Here is a 21,425-nt window from a genome sequence, read left to right on the forward strand (position 1 = left end):
CACTAGTTGCATTGTATTTCTTTAGAAATGTCATCCATCTGGTAATTACACAGCCTGTTAAGTCCCTGGAGAACTAGCCTGGCCTCATTGTCCTGATGTTCTATGACAGCCCTTCAGTGTAGTCATGATCTCAATGTGGACATTGTCTCATATGGTGCAGAGAGCAGACATTCCATGCTTTCTCATCTCATGGTCCATTGGGGGTTCCTTTAGTGAGTTGGAGTCCATTTTTTTCAGTCAACAAGCATCAATCAAGGATTTATTAAGTGTTTGCTAAGTGCTAGGTAACTGCTAAGCACAAAGGATAGAAAAAACAAAAGGGAAGTCTGTCCCTGCCCTTCAAGGAGCTCAGATTCTGTATGAGTACCAGTGCAACATGTGGCTAGTCACTCAATTTTGTAGCATGATTGGCTCATTTCCTTTTCCCAGGCAAGCATCTCCTGCATGACATCTACTTATATCCCAATAACCTGGAGGATATCTTGGTAACTTATGTCCTCACATTACCAGGGAGAAACCTGAGGGGCACACTGTTTCTTTGATGAAGAATTTAGTATTTGGTTCCCCTTTCTAGGCTTCCAGGCCAGGGCCAGATTCTGAGTACCAAGGGAGGAATTCTCTAGTATTTGAATTACTGGGAGGAAAGAGTTTTGGGTGGAATGCCTCCTAGAAGAGCTTGAAAACATCTTCCTTTTTAGAGGACTAACCTATGAGGGCTGTGCTTTTGGATGAAACCCGTTTTTTTCATTTCTTCCCAAGTAGAAAGAGAGATTCTTAATGTAGAGGTGCCGTGGGCAAACATTGGACTGGGAGTCAGAAGGGCAGATCTGTGTTTGACTATGGGCAAGTCACTTAACTTTGTTTTCTTCCCCTGTAAAATATGAATGCTAAAAAAAAGAAAAAAAGACCTATCTCACAGGATTATGAGGAAAGTCCTTGGTAGACTATAATACACTTTCCAAATAGGAATTAGGACTTTATTTTTTCATTTTAAGCTCTGGGGTTGTTCTATCTCAAAAATTAGGTAGAAATGTCTGGGTGTGAGTTGCGTGTGATAAGTAGCCTCTGCTACTGTCCTTAAATGCTGTGTCTTCTGCCATTGTGCCAGGTAGAGCTTGGGCCTCAAAAGGATCTCTTGCTTTCCTGGGAGAGGTCAAGAACCAGGGTTGGGGGTCAGGGAGCTTCAAAGGCTTTGTTTTGGGCATTCAACTCAGCAAGAGGAGAGGTTCCAAAGCAAAGGAATGACCTTGGTAGAAAGTCCCAGGAGAGAGCCATTTTAATATGAGATTATTCTATTTTGTCCTGGATTCAGAAAGGGATCCCTGAATACCAGAATAAATGGTTCAGGAGGTGTGGGGTATGGGTGAAGAGGGGCAATGTAGGTAGGATTTTCTTCAGTAGAAGGGGGAGATGTTTCCTGATGGATGGCAGAGCTCTGCTCTTCTCTAAACTGAGTGCCTCTGTGAACATTTTGGGAGATAAAATAAATTTGCATATGTGTGTTCTTCCAAAGACAGCTTTTCTGGCTGTTTCCATAGGGCCAGAAGAGATGAACTCACCCATGAAGAGGAGGAGGAGGAGGAGGAGGAGGAGGAGGGGTATAGCCATTTTTACTTTTGATTGGACCTTTTTTTTTTAGTTTTATGTAAATAATAAAGTGTCCAAAATTAGTAAATGCTAATTTTCATCTAGCATCCTCCAGATTTTGACACCTCCCCTCTTCCCCACACAAACTCACACTGGTATACACAGTCATGCAAACTTGAGAGAGTCTAAGTCGTCAGCTAAGATGGGTGTAAAATTTAAAATCCTGAAATGCTCAGCAGAAGCTTCTGGGAGAAAGTTATTGGTATAAAAATGGTGGCCATCCTGATTTCAATAGGGTAAATGTTATGCTTACTTTAGGGGAAGATAAAGTTGTAATCTCCTGATTGAACAATAAAGGTACTTAGTTCTTACCTTATAGTGAAGCTAGAACTTTAAGCTGTCTGTTTTTAGTATCCTAATACAAAAAAGGTGTTAAGTAACTATAAAGATTAAATTAATCACAAAAAGGTCAAGTAACTAACAAAAGGTGAACTTAACAAAGAAGTGTGAAGTAACTATAAAGATATAATCTAATCAAAAGAAGATGAGAACTTGGAATGGGCATTTAGAGGAGGAGACACAAGGGTCTATATATTTGAAATATATTGAAAGGTCTATATATTTGGCTCCCTTGCTGTCTCTGAGTAGAATCTTGATTGGAGAAACACTCTCTTTCCCTTATTGGCTGTGGAAAGTTAGCTGAGAGGAGCGTGCTGAGCCTTTTGGCATCTTAGTTTAGCTACAAGCTATTGTCCGGTTTGATGGTGAGTTTCTGGCTGAGTTTTCCTCCTTTACTTTCCAACTTTATCCTCTTAGAAGCTTCTAATCTTCTTCAGAGACCTAGAGGCAGGGATTTTTAAATTCTCCCTGGCACAGGCCAGGTAGGAGAAATCCTATATCCCTTTCCTTCCCTCTCCTTAATTCCCTCCCTCTATATTAATTATATTACAATAAAATACCAGACTGACTTGAGTATTTTATTTGGGATTTCCTCTGGCAACCAATTAAATCTAGATTTTAAGTCACAACTCTAAATTCATCTTTACAGTTATAGCCTTGACCATATCTTATGGTAACTGTCCTCTCATGGTACTTGAGAGCCAGTGGTTGGAGGTTAGGGAGGTTCCCTCTCACTGGGCTTCCATGAGTCTCTTTCTCATGTGGGTGTGTCTATTGCTATCATTTCAGGGCATGAAAGAGAGTGGTGAGAAACTTCGGTGTGCCCAGATGGCAGATAAGGCTGGATGGATCAAAAAGAGCAGTGGGGGCCTCCTGGGACTTTGGAAAGACCGCTATCTCCTCCTCTGCAAGACACAACTTCTTGTCTATGAGAATGAGGTAAGGACCCCTTCTAAGATGTAACTCTAATATACTTGGTGACGAGAACTGGGATGGGTCAGGGTGGAGTGGTAGATTGAAGGATGATAGGTAGAAGAAAGTTATCCATCCTAAAAACCATGAAAAAAAGGGAAGGCAGTAGAATTTGGTGGAGGGTAGAGAGTAAGAGTAAGAACCACGTGGCACAGTGGGTAGAGAACTAAACTTGAGACAGGAAAAACTGAGTCCAAATCCTGCCTCAGAACTTTTTATTTTTAAAACCTTTACCTTCTCTCTTGGAATTGATATAAGTATTGATTCCAAGGGAGAAGAGTGGTAAGTAAAGGCCAAGCAATTGGAGCAGGAGCAGGAGAAGGAATGCTACTGCTCCCAACTGTATCAGATGCTGCTCTTCTCATTGTCAAATTTGGCTTATTAAAATATAACATATATAATATCAATATTTATTATTATTATATTTATTATGGGATGATAATTTTGCTTTATGACCCCCAAAACCTGGATCACCCTACATTGGATTAGTTGGTTTGTCCTAATACTGAACAATAAACCCATAAGTACTCATTGATCACCCTGGTTATGATCAGCAGATGTAATAGAATTTTAAGTACTCTTTTTGACCTCTAAGTTTCTTTCATTCTATCTAGGCCTGGCTACATACCTTTTTTTTTTTTAATTTTTGTTTTAAAAATAATTTTTTTCCATGTTTCCATTATTCTTTCTCTCCCTACCTCTCCCCTCCCCCTCCAGAACCTACAAGCAATTTCATTGGGTGATACAAATGTTATCACTTGATACCTATTACCATATTATTAATTTTTGCAATAGAGTAATCTTTTAAACAATCAAAATCCCAAATCATATACCCCTGGCTACATACTCTTCCCTTAGCCTCTATATAAGCCAGTCAGTTTTCCTTTATTTCATATATTCCCTAAGGTATAAATAAATATAACCCCAAGTTCTTTAGTTTGATGGAAATTCCTATTAATGGTATCTTTCCCAGAGACAGTGTTCCCAGAGTCTCAGAGCCTGGCTCTGCATAGTGTGTGGATTGGCCATAAGAGCATTGATTCTCTTGCGCTGATTAAAGATGTGTTGTATTATAACTGCTTTGGTGGTTCTGTGTTTTGTCAGGTTGACAGGGGTTAAGTGACTTCCCCAAGATCACACAAATTTGAACCCAGGTCCTCCTGAGTCCAGAGTTGGCACTCTATCCACTAAGCCACCTTTCTAGCTGCCCCTCTGCCTTGTAACTTACTAGCAGTGTGACCTTGAGGCAAGTAATTTAATCTTGCTTAGCTCTCAATTTTCTCATCTGTAAAATGGGGATAATAATGGGGAGGCATCTTATTTTCCACCTGCCAGAGTTCAATTTGGGAACTTGGGGAAGCAGGAGCAGTGGGTGAGAATGCAGATACATACCTCCAGATGTATCAGACACTGCTACTGTTATTATCTAACTCCTAGAGCCTTTGTGAGAAACAAATGTGATAATATGTATAAAGTGCTTTGTAAATCTTTTTTTTTTTTTAATCCTTACCTTCTGTCTTAGAATCAATACCTAGGCAGAAAAGCAGTAACAGCTAGGCAGTTAGGGTTAAATGACTTTTCCAGGGTCACATAGTTAGGAAGTGATTTGAACCCAGACCTGGCTCTCTATCCACTGAGCCATCTAGCTGCCCCTTGAAGTACATATAAGTGCTATTGTTAGTTCTGTATCCAGCTTTATGACCTTGGGTAAATCACTTACTTCCTCTGAGCTTTGTTTTCTTCATCTTCAAAACAGAAGTAATAATACCAGGTGTACCTCCCTTGCAAAGTTATTTAGAGTAACGAAAGAGATAACAGGTAGGAAAAGTACTTCATAAATGCAGGATAGTATCATTAACGTTAGCATCATCGTTAATTTATTGTTAATAAAAATAATGATTATAGCTGTTATCACAGTGGTCTTAGTGATAAACTGAGGTTTAATTCAGCCAAAGAAAACATGTCTGTAGTTGTTCCTGGGCCCCACCCTGGAATAGCATTCAGTCATATTGTTTTCATTCCCACCACTTCCTAGAGAGCTCAGCCTCCTGTTTCCTGTACCATGTCAGACACTTTATCTATTCTGCTGTTGGCTTAGCAACATGCTGTGTGGACATGATGACCCTGAAGGAAGAGGCTTGGACCAGATCAGTTTCCAAAGGCTTTATACTGCCTCCTCTGATGCTTAGGGAAGCAGGGACAGTTTTCTGTAGATCACCATTTCCCAGGCTGTGAATTGGCAGAATACTTTGGTATCAGGGTAGAAATGGCTGGAACCACAGTGAAGAGAGCAATAGGCATGACTGGCCAGTGCATGAAGGCGTGTGGGCATACGTTTAAGGAATAGCCATCACAGTTCCTCATTGATCAAGCATTCTCTGAGAATGAAGGGCATCACATAATTGAACTTTTCATATTAAATTAAATTCATAGAACATTATTAATGAATACAAAAGAGAATAAGGCTTGGTCCCAGATTAGAAAAGCTTATAGTCGACTGAGAGAGATGACAAGGTCACTAGCAACTATAATTCAAGGTAGAATGTGATAAGTGCATAGGAGAGATGTAGACAGTGCTGTGAGGAGCCTCAGGGTACACAGATTATATACTGTTGGGAAGCTCAGAGAAAGCTGAAAGTATATTCCAGAGCAACTACGTGGTTCTGTGGAGAGGGAATCAGACCAAGAGATGGGAGATCCTGGTTTCCAATGTGGCCTCAGACACTTCCTAGCTGGATGACACTGGACAAGTCACTTAACCCCTATTGCCTAGCCCTCACCACTCTTCTGCCTTGGAGCCAATACCAAGTATAAGCTGTATGACCCTGGGCAAGTCACTTAATCCCCATTGCCTAGCCCTCACCACTCTTCTGCCTTGGAACTAATACACAATACTGATTCTAAGATGGAAGGTAAGGGCTTAAAAGAAACAGTTAAATAATTCTTTTGCTCTAACAATTTTGAATGGAAGTCATGTAAAATATGTTGTACTCTGTTTTATTAAATAGAGAATACTCAGGGTCATCCTTGCAAACATTCACTATTGTAGTGTATAGTAATACACTTCTGTCCATCTCTCTCTTTGGTATCAGGCTGTCAGTTGTCACTTCTGCTGTCATTGTGCCTGCCTCTAATCACACCAGCCCCTACCCTCTTTCCTTTGCAGCTCCTAATATTTTATGACTTGAAAAACTAGATTATTGAGTTTGTTAGTATTGTTAGTTAAGTAAGGGTCAAAACTCTCCAGGAGGTCGTAAGGAGTGAGGTCCAAGTTTTTAGTGGAAGAACTATGTAACAGTTCTTTCAGGGGCCAAAGGACTGAGGTTATCTGTTTGACCTCTGAATAAATGAGATGTATGTGGCCGTACATGCCCATGCACATGGTTGAGGGTGAAATTGGATGAATATATCAGAGAATAGCTGGTTTGAGGAGCAAAGAGGCAGAAGACTTCTCTTCTTTAGAGTGCCCCAGTATGTCTCAACAAGTTCACAAACGTGTCACAAACTAAAAAAAGGTTGAGAAGCACAAATTTAGATTCTTCTCCTAAGGTGCTGCCTTTTGCAGGGCATCTTATCCTCCACCTGCCAGAGTCCAACTTGGAGAGCATATAGTGCTTGGGGAAGCAGGAGCAGTGGGTGAGAATGCAGACACACCTCCAGATGTATCAGACGCTGCTGCTGTTCCCATTGCCAAATTTGGATGTGCTTGAGCTGGAAACATGGATGTGTGGTGGTATTTTTATAAAGAAATGGTCTTGTCACAGCTCATTCCCAGTTTCTGTGGGGTTGAGTGACAGCCCGACAGCTGTCAGGCTGTCAGACTGTCGGGCCTGCCCTTGGCCACATCTGGTGAGGGCCTGACCAAACATTTCATTTACCTATTGCTTTATCCTGACCTGACTTTAAGGAGAAGAGAGAAAAATCCTTTTTTTTTTTTTAAGAATCACAATTTGAAAATCAACTGCAATTTCAAGAATTTAACACTTTGGGGAGGAGGAGGATAATGGGGGATTTGGCTATGGGGCAGGAATTAAGAAATGTCTCTTAACTCAGTTCTTCCTTTCCTTTTTTATTGAGACAAGGACCAGGGATCCTAAAGAATGCCTCTGGCTCTCTCTCCCTTGCTGTCAGAGAAGCTGATATTCCAAAGATGCTTCTCCTAATGCTTTGGGTTTGTTGTCTGAGGGGGTAGTTTTTCTGAGCTGTAGAAGGTCAGGAATGATTCAGCAATTTGAGCTGAGATGAAGCTCAGAATGTCCAGAAATTCTCACCCAGCTGGGGTGGGTACAGGCAGACAGCTGGTTGCTGGTTGGGCATTCAGGAGTAACATCCCTTGGCAATGGCAGCAGCAGAGATCTGGCCGTACTTCCTCTAACCCCCAACTTTGGCTATAATTTACTAACATGTGTATCTTGGGGTGGGGGTAGGAGGATTCTGTGTTTGTATTTTTCCAGCCAGACTAACTCTGTAGCTTATCTTAGAAACTGCTTTGGGCCTTTGGTTCTCTCTAGAATTGGGGTTCCCTCCCATCTCTACCAGGATCCACCTCATCAGTTACAGGGAAGCCCCATAGGTGCCTTATGCTGTCAGTCAGTCCTCAAGTATTGCCTAATCAGAATTTAGAAGACAGTGTTGTAGGGGCAGGATAGAACTAGAAGTCAGGAGCTTCAGAGTGGAGTGCAGGTTCTGACATGTATTATATTGGCTGAATGACTATGACCAAGTCCTATTACCTGTTTGAGCCTCAGTTTCCTCATCTGTAAAATGGGAATACTAATACTTGTGTGGATAGAAAACCCCTCAATGTTTATCTACACTTGAACCATCTCCCTGATGGGAATGCTGTGAAGAAAGTACTTTGTAAACCACAAAGTGCTGCTTTTCTATAGATGCCAAAAAAAAAAAGGAATGCATCATGCTAAAGGAGTCTGGTGGGGTCCGGGCTTTCTAGAAGGGGGATGGGGATCTTGAGCTAGGTCATGAAGGACAGGACTGTATTAAGATAGGTAGAGGAGATCCAGGAAGGGAGAATGCAGATAGGAAGCCCAAATTGGAACTGATGGTGATGTGGGACAGGTGTAGAACAGGTTACTTGTGCCAACAGCATTCTTAGAGACTGAAGAACCAACTTTTTAGATCCACAAAGTGGCTCCAATTCACACTTATTCACATGAATTAATAGAATATATCAGTGCATCTCCTTAGCGATGCCTTACAGGTGACAATTTCTTCTTAAATCCTTTGTGCAGGTTAGTAAGATCCAGAAACAGTCAGGCTCTTTGCTATTGCCTGCTGCCTTTCTGTGTGGTACCCAGTCTCAGCCACTGGGCTCTGGCACAGAAGGCTGCCTCTTTTAGGGTGCCCAGGTTACTAGAGGATTCAGCCCCAGGCTCAGTGTGTTCCAGACCAGACAAGGCTTCTGCTACTTCAGAGCTCCCTCCAGGAAGAGAAAGCCACACCCAGGAAGAATGCTTTAACTTAGTCACACCCAGGGGATAAACCAATTAACTTGTGGGGGAAGAGAGAAAAGAGATTAAATTTACTGTTCCTGGACCTCAGAAACCTCCCTCCCACTCCCACTCTGAAGCAGTGAAATCTGCTTAGAGGACTCCCATGAAGGGCTAGAGGGGACAGTGCAGATGAAGTCTGGGGGGGGGGGGGGAATTGGGCACCCCATGTTGGCTCTGATGCTTCGTTTAGTCAGAGGGGATGCTGGGAGATGTATGGCTCCTCAGGGTAGAGCTTGCCACCGGTGACACTTTGGTAGGAGAAATAGTCTCAGGTTTCCCACAGAATATTCATCATTGCATTATCCTCAGAACTGCTAGTCTTTGCCTTTGCCCCAGTGGCCAAGACCTGAGGAGAGGATATCCTAAGGGGGAATCCTTTTGATTAAATGATTGAATATTAGCTTCTTATGGGCAGAACAAAAAGATTTCAGGTCTTTTTTTATCTTTGTATCCCCTTATGTCTAGTATAGTGTCTGGTACTTGCTTGGCACTTAGTAAATGCTTATTGTTAGTTGATTAATGGAACTACTTACTAACTGACTTACGTGATCTTGTCAATTCTATTTCCCATTCTGGCTCTTGATTTAGTCTAAAATGAGACAGTAGGACCATATCAAGGGTTCTTAACTTTCCTTGTGTCATTGAGCCCTTTGTGAAGTCTATGAACCTCTTCTCAGAATAATGTTTTTAAATACAAAAAGTAAAATTACAAAGGAAGTCAATTATGTTGAATAAAGATACAATTTTTTCCCCATCAAAGTCCAAAGGCCCCCTGTCCAGGAACCCCTGGACTTCATGATCTCTAAAGGTCCTGCAATTATCCCTAGTTGACTACCTATCTTGGAACAGGTATGAATTCACCTTCACAGCAGCTTCTGGAGTCTAAGAACAGGGTCAGTGACTAATCTTTCCATGATACTTAAGGGGAAATAGTCTTGTTCCAGAACTTCAGAAACACCAAGTAGGTTAGTGGAAAGGCTTACAATCCCTTAGACATTCCATGTTCCCCTCCCCTTTTTTTGCTCATGCTGTTCCCCAATATGGAATGCCACCTTCCATTTTCACTTAGGAAATCTCACCAAATTGTCAATGGCCACCTTAAAGGCCATATAGTAGTTGAGGAAAAAGCCCTGGATTTGGTGGTGGAAGAACTGAGTGTTACTACTAGCTTTGCCACTAACTGCATTAGTGACCTTGAGAAATCTTTTTACTTCTCTGAACTTCAGTTTTTTCTTCTATAAAAATAAGTAAAAATAAGTAAATAAGGGCCCATTGGGGAAACTGCAGGCCAGGGCCAAAATTTTAGGGATCATATAGAAAACAATTCATCTCTCTTATGTACATTATGCTTTTTAAGTATATAATATATTTAAGTATATAATAATAAATTCAACAAAGAAACTTAAGTTTTTTTTTCATATGAAGGCCTTTCTTCTCTACCTTTTACATCCCATCACTCTCTCAACTGAGAAAACAGGAAATACAAGCACCCTCTTACAAACAAGTATAATCAAGCAAAACAAATTTGACCATGTCTTCCCCTCCAAAAAATTTTCAGAATCTGTCCTTTGAGTCTGTCATCTCTGTCTGAAGTTGAATAGTCTATTTCATCAACATGTAACTTTCAAGACTGGCCTTGTTTATTTTTTCTTTTGTTTTCTTCTGTGTATTTAAATATGCCCAATTACTTCTTCCTTTCTTCCTTCCTTCCCTCTTCCCCTCCCTCTCTCCCTTCCTTCCTCCTTCCCAAATTCTAGAATTCTGCCTTTTTCTGTATAGCCTGTCTCCCACCTAGGCAGTAAGCTTTTAGAGGGCAAAGAACCCTGAATTATATCTCTAGTGCTCAATGCTATACCTTGCAATTCAGAACTCATTTGGTAAATGTTTTCTCATTGGATCTTTAGTATCTAGTCTCCCTGCCCAGAGCTCTAACAAATCAAGAATCTGTAGATCATATGCCATGGGCACTATTGGTGGGGAACATCCCTAGGAAGTTGTTTCCATTTGTGGTGTGTTTGCTCCCTCATATCTCATCAACACCAGGTTGAAGGGCATGATTAGAATCATGCTTGACCAAGTTTGAAAACTGCCCCATTTGTAGTTGTCTACCAGTCACTTTGAATCTTCACTCAAACATAAGAGATTTCCACCAATAAATTACTTGAAGTACAACTTGTACATTTTAAAAAATATATATTTTTAAAAGGTGTGTGTGGGGTGGCAGGTAGGTGGCTCAATGGATAGTGAGCCAGATCTGGGGTTAAAATGCCGCTTTAGACACTTCCTTGCTATGTGGCCTTGGGCAAGTCACTTAACCCCAGTTGCCTAGTCTTTACCACTCTTCTGCCTTGGAACTGATTCATAGTATAGATTGTAGAATAGAAGGGAAGGGGTTAAAAAAAAGTAATATTTTAGAATTTTCCTTGTCTGCTACCCCCTCCCCTTACATATAATACCCTAGGGATGATTACTGGTCTTCCTAAGCTCTAGCCCTGACTCTGTGTGTGTGTGTGTGTGTGTGTGTGTGTGTGTGTGTGTGAGAGAGAGAGAGAGAGAGAGAGAGAGAGAGAGAGAGAGAGACTAAGGTAAGGTGGAATTTCATCCTCTAATTAACCTAGTGATCACCTTTCTTTCTTCCCCCCAGGATGAGCAGAAGTGCATAGAGACTGTAGAACTGGGTAGCTATGAGAAATGCCAAGACTTGCGAGCTCTCTTAAAGAAGAAGCATCGGTTTATTTTGCTTCGATCTCCTGGGAACAAGGTAAGAAAATGCCTCCTTTGCCCCCTTCCTTAAAGTCTCTGCACCTTCTGTTCCAAGTCTTCCTAATTTTTTAAATTGACCAGTATTTATTTATACATCAGTATAGGGCACTCTAGGGAAGGGATTCCCTTCACCAATATGGACTGGCACCTCCTTGTCAACTCAGTCTTAGTATCTAACTGGGGAGAGCTCGTGTGTTTACGAAGGGTCATGCATTCATTACATAGAACAAACAGGCAGAACTCTTAAGATCTGGTCTATCACAACTTTCCCTTTTATCATTTTTTTCTCCAGTTACATGTGGAAACAATTTTCAGCAATTTTTTTTTACATTTTAGGATCCAAATTCCCTCCCTCCCTTCCTCCTTCCCTAGACTGTAAATAATCTGATATAGTTTATACCAATATTACAATTGTGATAAAAATATTTTAAAAAATTATAATAATAACCTATATCTTATTATTATTCATAATTGTCACTTTAAATAGTGCTTTAAAGTTGATAAAGCACTATCATGGCAATCCTGTGCTACTGGTAATAATGGCTAATATTTGTATAGTGCTTTAGTGTTTACAAATTGCTTACTTGCCCAGGGTCCCATAGCTAGCAAGTCTAATATGACCAGTACACAAACGTGGGGTTCTCCTGACTGCAGGGCCACCTTTGTGGTAGCTTCTGGAGTCTAAGAACAGGCGCAGTGACTAGTCTCTTCCATGCTACTGGAAGGGAAATTTTCTTGCTTCAGAATCCCAGAATCCCCAAGCAGGCACTATCATCTCATTCTGGAAGATAGTCCTAGATACCTGGGAGTTAGCTCTGTGAAGGGGAAAGGGAGAGGAATAAGCATTTATATAGGTCCTACTATGTGCCAGGCGCTTTTTTTTTTTTAAACCTGCCTTCTATCTTAGAATCAGTACTGTGTATTGGTTCTATGGCAAAAGAGTAGTAAAGTCTGGGCAATGGGGGTTAAATGACTTGTCCAGGGTCACACAGCTAGGAAGTGTCTGAGGCTAGATTTAAACCCAAGACCTCCCATCTCTAGGGCTGGCTCTCTATTCACTGAGCTACCCAGCTGTCTGCCCTGTGCTAAGCATTTTTTGACAAATATTGTCTCATTAGGTATAAGCTCTGTGATTTTGCACAGCATTCACCATATTTTGCAAATAGTGACATGTAGTCTGACAAAGGGGCATCTCGTTGGTGGAGTAGATAGAGCCTAAGACCTGGAGTCAGGAAGACCCAAGTTCAAATCTGGCCTCAGAAGCTTACTAGCTGTGTGACCCTGAGCACTTCACCTAACCCCTATTGCCTTGGATCCTCATCTGTAAAATGGGGACACACTGGAGAAGGAAATGGCAACCCCTCCAGTATCTTTGCCAAGAAAATTCCATGCACAGTCCATGGGGTTATGTAGAGTCAGACATAACTGAACATGAACAACAAAAGTCTGACAAAACTGTATTATTTTGACAAAGTTGACAGTATTAACTGATGAAAACTGTATTTGGAAAACTTTTCTCATAGCATTAATATGATTATTGAACTGTAACAATGTTAGTATTTAGAAAAACAACATAACAGCTAGTGTTCTAAGGTGTGTGTCATCTCGGGGTGACCCCCCCCCCCCCCAGCTGACTTTTAGAGTAGCTACTTCACTTGTTTTTAGCCTCATTTTGCAAATGAGCGAATGGAGGCTTGGAAAAGGCTGAGGAAAACCTTGGCCAGAGGTCTCCCAACTAGTAACCCTATAAGGTGAAAGGTGGAATTTGAACCCAGGTTACTCTTGACTCTTTTCTGCCACGCCAAGTTGTTTCTTGAATGATAAAGTGTATTTTCTTTTCCTAAAACTGGGATTGTTCTGGGAAATGCCTAACGCATGGTTCCTGTGTCTAGCTCAGCACCGTGTCTTTAGATCTGGAATTCCTCCATGTGCCAGGAGCTTAGGCTAAAAGGCTGAGGGCTTGGACCCGGCTAGCACCCCACCCCCAGCACTGCCACATAGAGATTCTACATTAATTAGAATCCACAGTGGTCTGGACGGAGATGCCTGCCACAGGTGGGCCCTTTTAATCATTTTCTCTTGGACATCTCCCCAGCTGATTATTGATGGGAGATGCATTTAAACCTCTCTGTGTATTGACTAAAGAAATCTTTAGCAGAGCCTCCCCTGATTTTTTTGCCAGGAGACAGGCTGTACCCAGGCAGTCTCTCTCAGTTTCCCTTTGGTGGGTCCCTGAATGAACCCCAGGGGACCCTGCTCCTGTCTGCCACAGGGGATATAGGATCTGACAGGGGCAATTTTTGCATATATTTGAGACTGAGATGAGGGAACTGGAACTGAATTACTTTGAGCTCTGGAGAGCTGGGGGCTGGGTGTGGTAATAACCAAGGACTAGATTGGCTACCCCCTGGATTTAGGTACCCATAAGTGTTTGCCCATGGTGGTCTTCCTATTCCATTCCCATCCCTGTCTTCTCCCCTCAGCCTTCTCTGGCCCCCAACCTCCCAGATCCTCTCCTTAAGGGATGTCCTAATAGAGAGTGTTTTGGAAATGCCCTAGAAGGAAGGCTGGGAGGGCAGCACTGGCCTCCTCTTGCTCCCCTAGTCCCTGGGCACGAGCTCAGGACTGACCTCCCTGAATTTCTAGGCACTCCCCGTCCTGTTCTTCACTGGGAGATCCCATCCCCCTAAAGAGCTCCACCCTCCTCAGTTCCCTGATCTCATTTCTCCCGGAGCCTGAGTATGATTTCTCGCTGGCTAGATGCCTCTGTGGCCTCTCCTCCCCCCCCCCCCCCCCAGAAAGGTTGGGGGGAGTGGGTGACCCATGAAAAGTTTGCTGTTTGTACCATTTTTTCTTTGGCTGGGAGTCTCTAGTGGGTGTTGACACACAGCATACTTTCACAGATGTTGGGACAGAGTTCAGAATGCGTTCCTCCCCCCCCCCCCCCAATTTGCAGCTGTGTGGTATGCCGTGTTACCCACCCAGCATTTTCCATTTGTGATATGCAGCAGGCATAATTGTGTGAGGCTGAATCATAGATTCCCTTTGCAAACTCATTTTTCTAGACCCTCCCCGCCATCCAGAGGTCATCCTGGGCCTCTCCTAGCCTCCACAAAGGATTTCTCCACCTCAGCCCAAGAGACTCCTTCTCCACCACTCCTTTCTTTCCTGGTACCTGGTCACACTTGTTGTACCTCATAGCACTGCAGGCTTTGTACTTTGGGGTATTAGTTCATTAACCCTCATCCTCCTAGTGAGGGATTGGCTCTGGCTCAGAGATGAAGTTAGAATGGAAAGTCTAGGAGGAGAGACTGCTAGGTGGCTCAGTGGATTATGAGGTAGGCCTAGAGATAGGTGGTCCTGGGTTCAAATTTGGTCTTAGACACTTCCTAGCTGTGTTACCCTGGGCAAGTCACTTAACTCCCATTGGCTTGCCCTTATTGCTCTTCTGATGTGGAACCAGTACGCAGTATTGATTCTAAGAAGGAAGACAGGGGTTAAAAAAACACAAACAAGAAAATCTGGGAGGTAGTAGAGAGATTTGAGGGTCACAAAGAACCCTGGGGTTATTCTGGGAGGTTTAGTGTATTTCTTCCTGTTGCTCTGGAGGATGGATGGACGCATCAGAGCAATGACCGAGGCAGTTAGATCAGTCACTCAGAAAACCATTATTAAGCTCCTAGTATATACCAGGAACTTTGCCATCCAGGAGCTCACAATCTAGAAATCCAAGTGAATAGCAATGGATCTGGAATCAGGAATATCTAAGTTCAGTAAGGTCTCAGATACTCACCAGCCATATGACCCTGGGCATGTCACTTGACTTTGTCTCAGTGACTTTATCTCCAAAATGGGGATAATATCATCTCCCTTCTAGGGTTATTGTAAGGACAAAATGAAGTAATATTTTTAAAGCACTTTGAAAACCTTAAAACTCTCTATAATTGTTAGCTATTATTGTTGTTGTTGTTGTAAGTATTGACTTTTCAGAGTAATAGACATTAATGGGACTGGGACAGAGGTTGCTACTCGGACCAGGTTTGAGCCTTTTGACAATAGTTGTTTGATCTTTGCTCCCTGGTGGAAGAGGGGTCAGACCCAGATTTTCTGAGTGTCTGGCTGAGCTTCCTGTGGGAGAATGGATTTATAGCTAATCCCAGTTGAAGATTTAGGATCTGTAGTTCTGTTCCTAGATCTGGGTGTGAGTGTGAGTGTGTGTGTGAGTGCGCGTGTGTATGTGCGCGTGTGCATGCGCGCATGTGTGTCTGTGAGTTCTCCAAAAGAACTGCTCTAACCAGCTGACCTCTAGTTGTTCCTGAAACATGCCTAGAGATGTGGCCTGTGGGCTGAAGACGGGATCTGGGTACTATGTTGAAATTCTGAGTGACTCAGTTTCTGAGAAACATCCAAAATGGAGCTAGGGAGGACAGAAATGGAGAAGCTGTGGGAGCCTCAGCTGGGAGTTCTTTTGCTCTTTTTTTCTGTCTCCTTTTTTGCCTAACTCTTTCTCTTCCCTCCTCTCCTTTCTTTCTCTCTCTGCCTCCTTTTTTGTTTTTTCTTCTCCTTTTCTGGTACTTTCCCTCATTCTTTCTTATTCCCCCTTCCTTTCATTCTCTATCCTCTTTCTTTCTCCCTTCTCTTTTCTTGTTCCTTCCTCTTTCCTGCCTCCCCCCCCCTTTTTTGGCCACATTCATCACTCCCCTTCCTTGTTACTATCTCTCTCCTTTCTTTTCTTTCTTCCTGTCTCAATCTCACTCCCTTCCCTCCTTTACCTCTTTTCTTTTTCACTTAAAAAAATGTTTACCAAGTATTGGTGCCAAGGCAGAAGAGCAATGAGAACTAGGCAATGGGAGTCAAATGACTTATCCAGGGTCACAAAGCTAGAAAGTGTCTGAGGTCACATTTGAACCCAGGACCTCCTGTCCCTGGGCCTAGCTCTCAAACTACTAAGCCACCTGGCTGCCCCCCAATCTCTTTTTCTCTTATAATGAATCCCCAAACTCTCCTTGCCATTTTTATGGGATGGAACTAGAAAAAGATAGGAAAGGGGAGATCATTTTGCTCTGTGAGGCTGTGGAGCCCAGAGGAGGTTCCATGTGATCACAGGCCTGTTTTTTTTTTTTTGTAGTAGCCCTAGGATTAAGGGGTAGGTGACCCCACGGCTAGAGATGTTGAGTGACCCAAGGACAGTGAGTGTTTATAATCATATAGCTAAAATATCTGCAAACCTCAAATTCCAGGTGTCAGGTGACTTATGGGAATAGTATCTGAACTGCTCTCTCTTCAGAAGCTTTATCTGAGCTTTACTAGTGTCCTGTATGTCCAAAAGAAGGTCTCTGTGATACTGGAGACTACCCTCATGTGGCTGGCATCCTGCCCTTCAGAGGACAGAGCAGGGCATGAGGAGCTATGACTCATAGCTCAAGAGAAGCCCTGCTAAAATGGCATTAGGGACCCCTTAGCTTGTATCTAGAACCTGGTTTTCAATTCAGTTTGACAGATATTCAATTGATGATTTCTTTGAACAGAGTAATGTTTTAGGTGATCAGGGGAGAACAAAATTTGGATTAGGCGTGTTTCCTGCTCTCACAGAGTTTATAATCTAGCAGAGGGATGAGGTATAACCACAAATAAGAAATATAATGTAGCATAATGTAACAAAATAATGTAACATAATATATAAAAAAAGGCAAACAAAATACTTTGTGAGGTCTAAGGCAGAAAGGTCATTATCAATTGAGAAAAAAGAATCAGAGAAGGCTTCTTGGAGGAAGATTGTGCGGAGCAGTCCCATAGGGTTGAGGGCAGCAAGAAGCTTTCCAGAAGTAGATGTGTGAGCAAAGACAGAAAAGCATGGAAAATATACAGGAACAGCATCTGTTTGACTACAGTTTAGTACATTTGAAAGAATGAGGTGGTAGTGGTAGAGAGGGGGCAACTAGATGGCATAGTGTATAGAACACTGAATGAATATTCATTTTCTAGAATTTAAATCTCATCTCAGACACTTATCAGCTCTGTGAGCCTGGGCAAGTCACTTAACCTTGTTTGCCTCAGTTTCCTCATCTGTAAAATGAGCTGGAGAAGGAAATGGCAAACCATTCCAGTATCCCTGCTAAGAAAACCTCAAATGACCCAGTGGAATTGCGTGTCAGCTATGGGAAGGGTGGAGGGAGGGAAAGAATATGATTCTTGTAACCAAGGAACAATGTCCTATATTGAATAAATAAATAACTTACAATGAAAAAATAAATAAATTTTTAAAAATCTAAAAAAAAAAGAAAACCTCAAATGGGGAGCATTAAGAGTCTAACAGGACTGAAAATGATTGAACAAGTAGTAGAAAAAGCTAAAAAGGTAAGGTAGCTTCAGAGTCTAGCTTCCTTAAGATCACATTTTATTTGATAGATAATAGGGAGCCATCAGAGGGTTTTGAGTGGATGAGTGTGACAAAACCAGATCTATACACGAGGAAAGGAAGGGAAGATGTAAAGAACTGATTGGAGAGAGTAGATGTGGTAAGTCTTATTAGGAAGCTATTAAAATAGTTCAGAAGGTGGTCATCAGAGTCTCTACTAGGGTAGGATAAGGACAGTGGGCATCCTCAAACTCCTCCCCTACCCCCATCTGCCTGAGCTTCTGGGCACCCAGAGAATCTTTGAGTGGGAAATGACCTTAGAGGTCATCTAATCTAACCTCCTACCTTTTCTCTGGGGGTAAAAACAGGAATAACCTGCTCCTTTGAGCCAATGAATGCGGAGAAGGGAGGGAGTTGGTCCAGCCTGAGCTAGGGAAGCTGATGGGTCACCTCAGTGCCTATTGTTTTCATGTAGTTCTGCCCATTGGTGAGAAGGGAAGGGAGAGGAGGCTGGGAAGCCTTAGCCATCCGTTGGGGCCACTCTGCCCCCTTTCCTATCTGATTTCTTAGAGCAGGCTTGCCCCCACCCCCCTCTTCCCTCAGACCTTGCAGCAAGGAAAGAGTTCTTGTTGGAACACTGTGTGCCTGAAGGCAGTGGGGCAGTCCAGTTCTCTTGAAAAGAGGGGCTGCTCCATTGGAGATGGCCTTCTTGTTCCTTCTTGTGCTCTCTGCCTGGAGTGCTTCATCACCATCCCCTCTCCCCTCTGTGTCCCAGACTGCCCCCGCCTCCAGCTCATCCACCAGGCTCCAGGATGTTTTCCATCTCCCTGTGTGTTCCCTTCATTCTTCATAGGACTGGCTGTGCAGGTCACGTGGGCAACACTGTCTAGTCCAGGGACCTTTTTACCCCCTTTAATTAAACAAACAAAAGCTCTAGTGTCTTGTATCCCCCTCTCTTTGTGCCTCTCAGTGTCCCCACGCCCCTGACCCATGAGGTCATGCTCAGACACTGTCAGCCCAGGCTGTGGGACTAGTCTGGTGCTCCATTCTGGCCCTTGCTGTCTTGGCAGGCACCCACTTAACCTTTCTCTCCCTCTTCCTTTTGCCTTTCTGTCCTTCCTTTCTCTCATGTCTCTTCCTTCCTCTCTTCTTCTCCTTTTCCTTCTCTCTTTTCTTGTACTAGGACAGCAGCCTCCCTGGCCTGGGTCCAGCTCATTCCAGCCCCTTTCTTCATTTGGGGTAAAGAAAGAGCCCTGAAGTATGTCAGGGAAATTGAAATAGCTGAATGGAGAATTCTAAAATATGGCACCAGAGTAGGCCTTTCAAAAGCCTTTAAAAAAAGGTCCCTGTGGGAAGCTTGGCCCTTGAACTCTGGCAGAGGGACCACCAGCCTGACCTGATGGTCATTTTATTGACTAGATAAGTTTTGTTTTGTTTCTGTTTTATTCTCAAAGGCGCAGACAGCTTACTAAGGGGTAGAGGCGCTGGAGAGCTGTTTTCAGGGGAAAACTCAGGAGACCTAGGGTTTAATCCCAGCTCTGCCATGAAGTGACAAGTCCTTGCAAATGTCTGGGCCTCTTTCTCTGTCCATAGAGAAGGGCCACTGGTTCCCAGCTGGTTTACTTCATAGGATTGTCATGAAGATCAGGTGAGATAATAGATATGAATGTACTTTGGAAAGGATAAAGTGTGGTATGATGTTATTAACTGGAATTACAGTCTTCCTCTGTTGCCTGAGGTTCCTGGAGTAGAGCATCTTCCTGGGGAATAAGATGCTATTTTCCAGAACAAATACTTCCCTTAGATATGCTAGGCAGAAAGGACTTAAACAGTAATGATGATGACGAGGAATTCCGTGTCTAGGGTGGGAGAGAAAAAGTATGGCAGTGGTTCGGTTCCCCAGCTCCTGGTAACTGGCATATTTTTGCTTTTCCCTCCCATTGGTGACCTGTGTGTTTTTTTTGCAATTCTAGTTCTCTCAAGCATATTTGAAAATGGGATACCTCTCACTGAATCAAAATAGCTTAGTCCTACCCTTTCATTTATACATAGAAGGAGCTCAAAGGTGAAGAGATCTGACCAAGTCACAAGTAACTAGTGGCTAAAATGGGGGGGGGGGGGAATCTGTCTTTTAGTCAAGCCAATAAGCATTTATTAAGTGCCTTCTCCATGTCAGGTGCTGTGTTAAGTACTGAGTCGACTTAGATAAAGAAAGACAAAAAAAATAGGGCCTCCCCTCAAGGAGCTTACAATCTAATAGGGGAGGCAGCGTGAGAACAACCCTATGTGAACAAGACCTATATGAGATCAACTGTAGATAAGCTCAGATGAAGGAACTGGTGTTAAAGGGGACTCAGAAAGGTTTCATAAAGAAGGTGGGATTCATTTAGCTGAGAATGGAAAAAAGCCTGGGAGGCTGGAAGCTGAAGATGAGGAGGGAAGAGGTCCTTTGATTATATGCAGCTGCCATTCTCCGCTGGAGCTGAACCTGGTTTTTCTTCCTAAACAACCTGTTACATCTAATTTTCCCCAAAAAGGAAATCCCTTCAGGGTACTGAAGAGACCCACATCTTAGGAGTATGGAGGAAATATGTATTGGTGAAAGGGTACTATTTTCCCACTGGCTTTCTTGGGCCAGCTGTCCAATCTACTCCCTTCTTAAATCTGCCATCCTTGATCTCCAGAGTGTGTTGCTGAGGAGGATGTAGAAAAGTTAGTTCTTATTTAATGGACTGCATGCAAATTAGTACATGATGTGACGATAGAAACTGTTCCCTAAGTTTGTTTGCATCCCATTTTTGTGTGTGTATGTTATGGGGCATAGGGGGCATGGAGGAGAAAAGGTGTAGGGTGAAGGTCTCTCTCTCTCTCTCTCTCTCTCTCTCTCTCTCTCTCTCTCTCTCTGTTGGTGCTTGAGGGCTTGGCGGGCTTGGAGTTTTTGACTTTGGGTTTTTTCCTAGATAGGTGAGATTTTCTGTCCCCTTCCTTCATTTCTTTTTTTTTTCTCTATCTCTATTTTTTAAATTAAAATTACATTGTTGAGAGCTACTGACAGACTCCTGACTTGAGAGTTGAATTTATAATGTTGATCACAATATTATATTAATATTACATTTAATAATCTTACTTTCATTGGTTAAGTTATAGGATGACCAAAATATTGGCTAATAGCTAATATAGAGCCTTAAGGTTTACTGAGCGCTTCACAGATGTTACCTTACTTTATTCTCACAACAACCCTGAGAGCTAGGTGCTATTATTACCCCCATTTTATAGATGAGGAACCTGAAGCAGGTAAGGTTAAGTGATCTACCCATGGCCAAATAGCTAATGAAGGACTGAGGCTGAATTTGAACTCCAGGTCCAATGCTCTATCATGGATTTAGAGCTGGGACTGATCTTAGAAGTGTTCAGGTCTTAGCCTCTCATTTTACAGATTAGGAAACTGAGGCCCAGAGAGGTTGAATGACTTGTCCAGAAAGTAAGTCCAGCTAGTATCTGAAATGGGATTTAAATTCTGATCTTCTTGATTCCAAGTTCTGTGCCATATATACTATACTATGCCCAGAGAGTCAGGAAAGGTGTCAGGGATATTTGTATCATATAAAAATAAAGGAAGGTATTATATAATAATGAATTATAAGGAGAGGATATTGTTTAAAACAGAAAGTGGGAAATTGATATATAATAACAAAGTTGGGGCAGGGGAAATGCCTTCTATAAACTCAACAAATAAATTGATTTTTATGGAGAGAAGAAAGGTATGGGTATATAGAGAGGAAAGAGCTTAAAGACTTGGAGCCAGTAGACCTGGGCTGAACCCCCATCTCTCTTCC

At 42.5% G+C, this 21,425-nt stretch overlaps 1 protein-coding gene across 1 annotated transcript in view; it reads left to right on the plus strand.

Moving 5' to 3' along the window:
* The window catches only part of PLEKHO2 (pleckstrin homology domain containing O2), a 45,213-nt gene that overhangs the window by 7,190 nt on the left and 16,598 nt on the right, over positions 1 to 21,425 (plus strand). Inside the window, exons 2-3 of the mRNA XM_003339991.4 lie at positions 2,776 to 2,925; positions 11,113 to 11,229. Of these exons, the coding sequence (XP_003340039.2) occupies positions 2,776 to 2,925; positions 11,113 to 11,229 (267 nt within the window). The remainder of the gene's footprint in view (positions 1 to 2,775; positions 2,926 to 11,112; positions 11,230 to 21,425) is intronic.

The sequence above is a fragment of the Monodelphis domestica genome, chromosome 1 (genome assembly GCF_027887165.1).
Source record: "Monodelphis domestica isolate mMonDom1 chromosome 1, mMonDom1.pri, whole genome shotgun sequence".
Classification (NCBI taxonomy): Eukaryota; Metazoa; Chordata; class Mammalia; order Didelphimorphia; family Didelphidae; genus Monodelphis; species Monodelphis domestica.